The following is a 10918-nucleotide window of genomic DNA, read 5'->3' as shown; positions in this document are numbered from 1 at the left end:
TGAAAGCTGCCACTGTTGAAGGGATTTAACCTGTAAAGTACAGAGAGAATTTCATTATGAAATCCAACTAAGACAGTACTTTAATTTCTAGAATATTTCTTGCAATCAGCAACAAAGTTGTAGCGTAAAATTTAAGACTGAGTGAACTACCAAAAGGTTTGCTACACCTTTAAGGAAAACATCTTCTTCCCACTGTCAAATAATGGCTTTTAAACCTACATGCCCAACACTGACAGCACACAAGCCTCCCAGTTCAAGTACTCTGGAAAACGGAATCTGCTCTTGAAAACAAAAAGGGTGGGGAACATTTATGAAATAACCAACACTTAAGAAAGCAGCAAGTCTTGGTTTTGGAAAAGCAGCTTACTAGAAGATGTATTACTACAACTTTTCTACATCAGAAATGAGTTGGTCACAAGCACACAGCTTGACACCATTTCATTTGCCCATGTTATCCCACAGCCACATCATTCTTCACATTTCTGCTACATTCATTCAGCTTCCCTTGAATTTCATCTTCCTTCTCATACCAGGCTATGATTCCATCTTTTGTAACAAAACCAGTGTTCCTGCACTAACACCTCTGAACAACCAGTACAACAAACAACATGGCAATTAGATTCTAACAAGCCACCCAAGTCATCATTACAAAACAAATGAAGAGCATTGACTAATTCTTCAGGATCCACAGCATGAAATAGTGCCTTTCAAGTCTCTATGTGAGCAGAAAAATAAGGGTTAAAACTATTTACCTGGTTCCAAAGAAATCTGACAGCTTCCTCCTGGACAAGCCTCTGAATCTTATCTTCCTCTTTTTCTTTTCTCAGTCTGAAAGAACACACATCCAAATGTATGCAGTTTAAATAAGCAACATCTGGGTAACACAATCAACAAGAACACATAAAAATGCCTACTTGTATGGTATGATGTGTGAACACAGAGTTTCTATAAGTTCACTGCAAGCTCAACTTGATGTGCAGAACTTTTGTCACTTCTGATGGTAAAAGAACCTGTCAGATCACCAGTTCCCAGGCTAATTCAGAACAATATTAACTAAATCTGCAATTTGTATCTGACAAATTGAGGAACTTTGATAACTATCAACTCCAAACATGGATTCATAGAATCAAAAAAAATACAAAAAACCAAGCCAGAATTACATTTTAAAATTGTATCATGCAAGGCAGAGAGAATTCTTTTCACCAGTAATAGAGGAATGATTCTCAATATAGACACTTCATTTATAGGCTCTGTAATTGCTAGGAAACAAGTTTTAAAGGAAGTCATGCTTAGCAATTTCTATTTTGGTTATACAGTGAAGCATGCCAGTCCTGCAAATAAAGGAACAGAAAAATATATTCTAACCCAACCCACTCACAGAAGGCACTTGAAGAATATGAACAGCTATGTGGATAACTGCTCTTCTCTCACAGGAAGCAATGCTCTGCTGTAATCACAACTTTATATTACTGATGCTAGGTTCTCCTGTGAGCAGTTATACTCGGATCCCCTTATACCTCTTCTGAAACACCCCGAGTTCATTCAGACTTTAAAAATACCCATCATGAGCTCAGCTTACTTTTCTATTTCATCAGTGAGGCAGAGGATGTGCTCCTGCATGCGGCGCAGCCGGATCTCGTACCGCACCTCCTTGGCCCGGGGGTGGTGGCTCCTGGTGGAGAATCCTCTCCAGCAGGCCTGAAGCTTGGTAGCTGCTTGGCTCATTCTCTGCAGCTCAGCTGTGCCTTGAGCGACAGCAGCTAACGAATCGCAGCCTTCTCCTGTCAGCTGGCCAGGACAGGGAGCTGCAGCTCCTGGTTCAGCACCGACTGAGGTGCTGGGGGGACTGAGCAGAACTTGGTCTTCAGAGGATGCTGAACAGTTGCTAGTGTCAGCAGTCAGGTTAGCTGTTGCTGGATCAGGTGGCAACAGCATACTCTCTTTGATGTTCTCTTGAGTTTCCACACTTCCCACCACTCCGTTCAAGTGCTCTCTGGTAACACAGGAAGCTTCTTGCTTGTTAGCTGTCTCTCTGCTGTTAACACCTCTCTCACATTCAACTGCTGTATCATTGCCATCTCCTAGGCCCAAACTGACGCCATGGAGCTTCAGGTCTGAAGGAGGAGACACTGGAGACAATCCTGAAGCAACTGGCATGAAAGTGGACTCTGAGGATAAAAGGCTGCTGTTTAGTTTGTCTTCATCTGTCTGTATATCTTCAAGATATAGCTCCTGGTGAAAACTTTTTTCAAGAAGATACGTGTTCTTTGCTGCATAGGAATGATCATCGTTTCCATTTGGTCCAACCCAAGAATTCCTCTGGATGACAGGTTCTAGATAGGCAGAAAGTCATATTTAAACATTGCTTCCTTTAATTCATAGGGATTGGCAATTTGGTTTAGAGAGTTAGAACCTGGGTAAGTAAGAAGATCTAGAATGACACTAATAACGAGAATTATTTCCATGTAACAACAAAGACAATAACTATTTACAGAAACATCCACAAACTATGCAAATACTGGGTATATTAAATTGCACAAACTGCCTCCTCCTTCAGGAGCTACACTTCTAGCACTTGGAACAGTCAAAGTAATAATTCCTTAGTCTACTGGATTGTGTTTTTCCACACAATAATCTTACTAGCATTCCGAGACATGAATGAACATGGAATTTATTTTTAGAAAACAAAGTATAACTTCAGTTTAAAAAACTCTCCAAAAATCAATAGAATTAAATAATAACAGGGCCTTGTTCTGAAATTCTCTCCAGAAAGCATTTGAGAAAAATATTTGTTTCCACAGGTTAGATCACAGTCTGAGACCAGCTTCTTACCTCTTTCGAGAGCCACCTGTGGTGCCTGGGCTGGGCTGCTCTGTTCGTAAGTAACTGGGGCTGTTCTGGTGGGAGGAGAAGATGTAGGTTGTCCTTCATTTTGGTTTTCATGCATCAGCTGCCTCTGGTGGAGCCTAAGCACAGAGTTCAAAAGGGTTTATGTTTTTTAAAAGCTTTTTTGGTCTGGAAGACATCTAAAAGAAATCGTGAGCTCCTTCAAGGAAACAAGCGATCGAATGGCTCTAAAAGAGGCGAGTTCTGCAGACCCCTACACCTACAAGACACTCACCAGAGTAGTCACAAAGTAGGAGACTGCACAGGCTGCTCCCATTTGGCATGGCAACTTTCTCAATTTTCCCCAGAAATACTATGTGAATGTCAGAGCACTTAGCTGGAAATCCCGGTATCAACAGGCTTTTATTAAACCTTCTCCTCTGAAACGTCCCAGCATTTCTGTAATTTCCTACTGGAGAACAATCCACATCAAGAAAATATACAGCAGCTCCTTCCAGATGCTCCCAAGTTTCCAGACCTTTGGATGAGTTGCCACCTTTCTGCTTACTACAACAGTTTTGTTGCCCAGCTTTCTGCCCACACTATGCCACCTATGTAGCCTGCTCCTCTAAGGTGGGTCTTCTGCTCTGATCTTTCTGCAAAAAAAGTCTGCCAATAGGTCCTGGGGAATAGGGTTACCTGTATTGTTATGCTTGCTGGCTTTTAATCCAAATTGGTTCACTTTTTAATGAAAGGACAGTGCACCACAGTAACTCTCCTCACCTACTTGCACAGACCTTAACAAAGCAGCTGCTGCTGGCAGAACCAGCAGGCTCGACAGAGACTCTGCTGACAGACCTGATGTGCAGGTAGAGGTCATCAAGTGCATCCCTTTGAGGGAACTGTCCCTCAAAGGACAATCTTAACTGTAAACCCCAGAAAGAACACATTAACAACAAAAAAGGGGCTCACACACCAGTCTGTAGTCTTAGTCTACAGTCAATAGTCTTCATTTACAGTTAGAAGGAAAGTTAATCTAAGCTCCTTTTTGAGGTCTTCTTCACCTCTTCTGAGGAGGAAAAAAAAAAAATCTCAGTAGGTAGTTTATTTTAATCACAGTCCTAATACAAATCACCTTCAGCATCCTACAGAACAGACTAAAAAATACAGAGAATTTGCTCCTGGATGGCCCAGCAAGCAGGAAGATACTCCTGCTGCTGCTGCTCTCTTGTCTCTTGTTCTCCTCTAGGACACACCCTGTACCTCCATTACTCTTCCCATCTCCAGTCCCCCTGTTGCTTTGAAATATTTATAAGGAAATCTTACCATATCTAAACCAATAAAAAGAATTTTTTTCTCAATTACATTCTCTGACAACAGAGAAACAAGAAGCTCTCACCTTCGCTTGCTTAGTATTTTTTCCAGTTTGGCATCCTCTTCAGTCTGGAGACCATATGAAGATATAAGAGGACAAACAGTAGCCAAGTACTGGGCCAGCTGAACGTGCTGCCCAGGTCGATATGATCTTCCTTTACCCTGACTGTAGAGCCATTCTGCTTTCAAACTGTTAGGAAGGGGGAAAATGGTCACCATTAATGCATGGCATAAAACCTCTGACTCTCCTTCGATTACTGTTCTTCTAGTGGGTACTTAAGAGCTAATCTACATATCTAACAACAACATGGAACATGTGCCATGCCCAGAGGAACTAGGAATTCCATTACTTATTCATGAGTAAAGTAGTCCCTCACATAAGCATTGATGAAACAGAAAGAACCTTTCACTGAAACTCTGCACTCCCTGTTTTATCTGTGTGCAGTCTCTGAGCACAGAAAACACATTTGTGTCAATGACTTTATCAGCCAAGCTTTCCCAGAAACAAAGTTCACACAGACATGCAGGAGAGGCACAGAGAGCAAACCCTGCTGAAGGCATTCAACAACTGAAACCTGTTTTTAAATTAAATGCAATTAAATGCTCTTCAGTCCGAGAGCATTTAATATAATATATCTATACATAATAATATAGTTAATAGACAAAACCCCATTAGTCATGAAAAAAAATTTTTAGAATTCTTCCAGGCAACTTCTTGGGAAAGTTGTAACGTGATGGTCAAGCAAAATTGGTTTATCTTTGACCAAAAAAACTCATATTTTTATTTTAGTAACAGGAAAAAACCACACGAATGTCCTGGAATATGTTAATGTATTAGACTAGAACGTGTTTCTACTGAATAATAATGATGTTTGGACTGTTCTGATGCCAAGAACTTTAAGGTATCATACAGATATCACAGTGATAAAATGACCACAATGATGCAGTAAGGAATGACTTGAGCAAAACAGTATTTGCCCAATTGATACAAAGAATGCCAAATCTAGAAACAAACGTGCAAATCAGACCCTTCACATGTTTGAGGTTCCCCCAAGATAACAGCTTTCATATCTGCTGACTTCTCATTCTGTAAGGAGTGACTTGAGCAAAACAGTATTTGCCCAATTGATACAAAGAATGCCAAATCTAGAAACACACGTGCAAATCAGACCCTTTAGAGAAATTCATGTTTGAGATTCCCCCAAGACAACAGCTTTCATATCTGCTGACTGTCTCATTCTGCAAAGTCAGAGGCAACACACCACTGATAAATTGCTACTAGTGTTTTACTTTGTAGAAGTGCTACTGTGTGTTGAATAACAAAATAAAACTTAACTTTATACTTCTACTTAAACTTGTGATCCTGCAGAATAATTCCAGTGCCACAGATTAAAAGTTCACAAAAGCAGCAATGTTAATCAGCTGCTAGCAAGACAAGCAGAATTTCAGATCATCAGCACTTCTCAATTTTCTGTTATATAAAAATGCAATTTCAGCTTAGTCAAACTTTATTTTAGAGATTTAATACTATTACATCACCTTTCCTTCTGAGAAATCACATATCCATCGAGAACTTTAAGGTTCAGACACCAGCTGACAATGTATGGCCTGTAGTCAAAGCCAGGGATGGAAGGTGTGGCCATCACACAAGGATTGTTCATAATTGACAGCTGTTCCAGCTGATGTAGAGAGGCCAGGAAAGACACCTCGAGAAAAAAATCCCTGTTTGTTAACTGAACAGAACCCACTGAATGCTTACAGAAAGTACCACATTTCTCATTGTTACAGCTAGACATCTCACACAAACTAACAAAATCACAAACACATGGAAAAACACAATTTGCTTTTTGAACATGAAGATCTTGAATGGGCCCTGTATCAACTACTGCCATTTTCCCATTAATTCTCCTCTAAGTACTATAGCCCTTGGAAGGCATTAGCTTCTCTTAAAACCTGGGAATGGGGCTTTATCCACAGGAAGGGACAGTATTTCTATGATTCCAGTTCACTACAACAGGCACTGAGATTCTGACAAAAAAAATAGTCAGGCCAAAAAGCTGGAGAAACCCTGTCCTGTTTTGAAAGGAAACTAATTACCCAAGTAAAATTTTTCTTCCAAGGTGGAAGTCCAACTGACAGTTTCACCTGCTACTTATACTTAAAAAAACTCACAAACAAAACAAGAAAGACAAAAGTCACAGGCAGAATATTTGTTTCTCCTATACAGTGTTTGAGAAGTAGATAAAATAAGACACAGGCCCCAAAACACTCAGTTACAAAAAGTGCAGCTCAAAGCTCTGTTCTAAGCCTTCTGCAGCAGTGGATCAGCTCAGCTTTCAATCTTCAGACAAACATGAAATGCTCTCTGTCAATTTAGTCCTTCAAGAGTACTTATGACGTGCTTGAATACTACACAGGCATAACAAAAAAGCCCAAATTTCTTTCAAGGATAGATTTTTAAAAGCATCACCTACCTTGTGCAGTTAATGCAAGTATAGTTATTGCACAGGAACTAGCAAAAGTTACTTCTATCAAGACTGGCTGTTTCGACATCCTCCAAAGAATTATCCAACTACCTGCTTCAGCCTAAGGACAAGCTAAAGTATCTTCTATATCTTACCTCATTTAAGTCTCTGATTTCGTTTTCTGCCACAGACAAAACAGTCAGATTCTGAGGTAGGCACACGGGGGCGGTGCGAAGGGAAGTTATAATGTTTCCATGTAACATCAGAGTCTGCAAAATAAAAACATGGTGATGAAATGTTATGGTTTTTATCAAACATACATCTTTTGTTCAGGCAAGACCTGCACGATACACACAAAAGAACCATAACTGGGGCTTTCTGATACTGGCAAAATTATTTGTTTAATTGAAAACTGATTTTTTATATTTTAGGACAAAATCTTCTCATTGTAAAATGCGGACGTGAAGTATAGTCACAGAAAAAAATGCTTTTAAAAACATTTTGTCTCTACAGTGCTCATGCTCAAAGAATTAACACCATGTTTTGTCTTGATTCATGACATGAGGTAAGAGAAGAGAGCTATGAACAAGACCTCACTATGTTATTATTACCAAAATCATTAGAGGGGTATATAAAAACCACAGCCTCAGTTCCTGCAACTTGAAAACAAGGAAAAGAATTCTTACATGCTTCCCTCTAGAAAGGACAGTGATCAATTAAAATGCTTTAAGAGCTACTGTTTGAATAATGAATGCTTTAAAAGGCAGCAATTTTCAGAGCAAATTGATTTATAATATTTATTTATAATATTTATAATGTGAGAGAAAAAGAGATAAAATAGCATTTACCTTCAGTGATGTAAGCTTGGAGAGATCACCTAACTGAGCAATGTTATTGTCTGACAAATCAAGATGTTGAAGAGAGAGACAGGAATTGATTTGTTCAATGGCCTACAAAAACAGAGAGTCAGTTAATCACAGTAACTCTTTTTTAGTCATTAAATAAAACCAAGTATCAATTAAGTATTTTGAAAGTTAAAAAACACTGGATAAAAACAACCCAAAACAAAACCCATGTTTTTCCACAGTTTCATTTTAAAGATGATGATGCTTTTCCTATTTGGAGACTAATTCCCAATTCTCATTACTTTTTCATAGCAAACCTTTTATTTTTTACTTTTTGGACAATTCCTGTCCAAAACTTATGCTGTCCTATTTCATAAACCAGTAGATGCAAAACTTCAACATTTGTTCCAATCAGAACCAGGAACATATTCAGATTTCTTTGCATTTTTCCAAATTTGTACAACACTAGATTCTGGAAAAATGTATTGAGAGTAAATAATTTACCTTAAGGTTATTTCCTGCCAAGTTGAGCCATTCCAGGTGCACCAAATCCTTCAGCCCTTCCACATACCCAATGCTGTTATGAGGCAAGTTCAGCACCCGGAGCTTTGTCAGTTTTGCCACACCCATCATCCTCACCAAACGATTGTTGGCTACAGAGAGCTGCAGATTGACACACAAACAAAAGAAACAGTTTTAACTGTTTGAACAGAAACTGCACAGACAGAACAGGCTTTTATTTTTAGTGGTTAAAAATCAAGCCAACAGGAACTTTGTCAACCTAGACATTCCATTTTCAAGCAAATAACACAGAAAACTGCAAGAGCCATGAAATTCATTGCTGATGAAAGACAGCAGCCTTCCCAACTCACTCTGCAAAATCAAAAGGAAATAGTCCTAGCAACAGCTTAAATAAAGAAGAATGAATGAGGTATTGTGTTAAACAAAAATAAGGTTTTGAAATCAGAACTGCCAATCGTTGTGCAAATAGTTGCACCATTCCTGGTACAAAACCACAACAGCTGTCAACAAAACATACTTCACATGATTCTCAGAGAGGTCCCGTGTTAACAGGCCTGTAAGCCACAAACATTTTAAAGTATAAACCCTGATTAGGCATACACATTAATAATGTGATCACCAAACTGGCTGACTGGTGAAGGTTTGTTGTAGCAACAAACCCCAGCTCCTACCCTATCTCGGTTTAGCTTGTCTCTAGAAGCCATTAGGTGACTTCAAGTCTATCTGCAGTGATCATTCACATGGACTTGTGCAGCTTTGCCCTGAAGGGATTAATACTCCAATTTCTGCAAGCACCATGTGCTGGCTTCACATTATCTCCAACACCCTCATGAATGGGCTGCTGCTAGTATTAAAAATAAAAACAAGCACTAGCAACATCAGGGCCTACATGTATCCATGTTAACAAGAGTACATAGATTGCTCCCAATTCTCATTTTTTTAAATTTTCCATTTCTATTTTAACCTTATCTGTATGGCTTTTTAACTTCTTGTAAATGAAAGGTTCCTTTGTGGAGAGTTCTGAAATCCAAATGGAGAGGAGAGTCCTGTACGTATGTCTGCGTGTTCACAGTTACACAGATATTTTAACCTTATCTGTATGGCTTTTTAACTTCTTGTAAATGAAAGGTTCCTTTGTGGAGAGTTCTGAAATCCAAATGGAGAGGAGTCCTGTACGTGTGTCTGCACGTTCACAATTACACAGAGGAAAAATAAAACAAACTTATTTTTAAGGTTACAAAGCTTAAGCATTCAAAAGTACCAAAATTTGGGTTATCAGTAGTGTTCTTATGACACCCCTCCCATCAGATTTATTTAGTTCAATTGTAGTTACCTCAGTAACTAGCAAAACAGTCTCCCCCACTGTCAGCTGCAGAGCTAGACTGAAAACAAAGCTTTCTATTTTAGGTAGCCATCATTTTTACCTCAGTAACTAGCAAAACAGTCTCTCCCACTGTCAGCTGCAGAGCTAGACCGAAAACAAAGCTTTCTATTTTAGGTGGCCATCATTTATTCTCCTATGAAGACAGTAACTGCTAATTTACTTCAGTTACATAATATGGCCTTAAAGCAGAAGTGTTCAAATCAGCACCACAGTAACATTATTTCACAGCAAATTCAAGTCAAGTAACACTGACCTGCATCAGATTCCTGCATTTCTCCAAGTGCTCCAATTTAATTATCTGGTTTTTGTCCAGAATCAGAGTGTGAGTATCAGCATCACAGGGTAAGTTTGGACCCAGTTTTTGCAATCCTTGACCTGACCAGTTGACTACCAAACCTTAGAAGAAAAGGGGAAGGGGAAAAAAAAGAAAGCTGAAAGTAAACACTTGATATATATTAGAACAGGTAGTATGCAGCTGACTTGCAAATACAAATTAACTTTCTTTTCCATGTAAAACTGATGGAAATTACTTCAGACCAAGCCCATTAGAGTAACTGGATCAGATACTGGAAGATATAAATTCCAGGCCTTGACCCAATACACAATTCTGGTAGAATCCTGGGAAATACAGTAACAGATCCTCTGGAGTGGGAAGCAGAGCAAAATTTTGGTAGCTAAATTTAAAGGTGTGATCCTCCAAACCCTCAATTTCAGAAGTGCCTGAATTTTTAAGTTCTTCAAAGATTTCAGGTTCTGAGCAGCTTGACAACTACTTGTCTATGTGTAAGCAGTCTACCTAAATTCCTGCTTGTAGTCAAACACAAAACATGCCCACCACCCACTCCCAGGATCACACCTCACAAGCAACAACCGCCATGCCTATCACTAAAATAATCCCATTGTTTCACAGGGGAAGAGTCTGGAAAAAGCATAAAAGCAGTATTCCATCTTTTGGTCAATCAGAATGTGGGAAAGCTGATGCAAACCTACAAACTTCACTTTCCTGTAGAGTTCCATCCACCACCCTGCCAAAGGGATTGAAGATTAGGGCAGTTAACACATAAATCTGAGATAACAGTGTGATAGCCCTCAGCCAGAGGAAATAAAAGAAGCCTCCTCATGAACAAGTTCTCAAAAAGCTAAACCACTGAATAAAATCCTCCAGTCTTCTCCCTCCCCTAGCTGTATGTCAAAGGAAAAAATATAACTCACACCTTTTTATTTTTCCCCTGCAATTGCTCTCCAGGTGCAAACAGAACAGCAACTTCTGTGTCAGAAGTTGGATGCTTGAACATCAGAGAAGAAACAAACTTAAGATTCAACCCTCCTTTTAATACTTCCTGACAGATATTTTTTAAGACTTGCTCCCTTTTAGCAGTTTGGCCACTGCAGGACCTAATCTGAAGTATTTTAACTGTTCTAACTTATTGAGTAGGGAATGTGTCTAATTCAGAGCCAAGGATTCCACTCCATGACTTTGCTGGCCAAATCCCTGAGTGCAT

At 39.2% G+C, this 10918-nt stretch overlaps 1 protein-coding gene across 1 annotated transcript; it reads right to left on the bottom strand.

The window, feature by feature from the left end:
- Positions 1 to 6: 6 nt before the first annotated feature.
- On the bottom strand, positions 7 to 10293 carry CEP97 (centrosomal protein 97kDa; the record flags this gene model as incomplete). Its single annotated transcript, XM_008940951.1, has 11 exons — positions 10278 to 10293; positions 9670 to 9812; positions 8015 to 8173; positions 7514 to 7615; positions 6821 to 6934; positions 5740 to 5906; positions 4226 to 4390; positions 2833 to 2966; positions 1580 to 2333; positions 753 to 828; positions 7 to 30 (listed from the first exon to the last, which is right to left on the bottom strand). Coding segments are annotated over exons 1-11 (1854 nt in total), but the record flags the coding sequence as incomplete, so codon positions are not given.
- Between the last annotated feature and the right edge of the window lie 625 nt (positions 10294 to 10918).

This window comes from Merops nubicus, unplaced genomic scaffold (genome assembly GCF_000691845.1).
Source record: "Merops nubicus isolate BGI_N331 unplaced genomic scaffold, ASM69184v1 scaffold20415, whole genome shotgun sequence".
NCBI lineage: Eukaryota > Metazoa > Chordata > Aves > Coraciiformes > Meropidae > Merops > Merops nubicus.
Note: the sequence above shows the minus strand (reverse complement) of the source record. Positions and strands in the feature narration are given on the sequence as shown.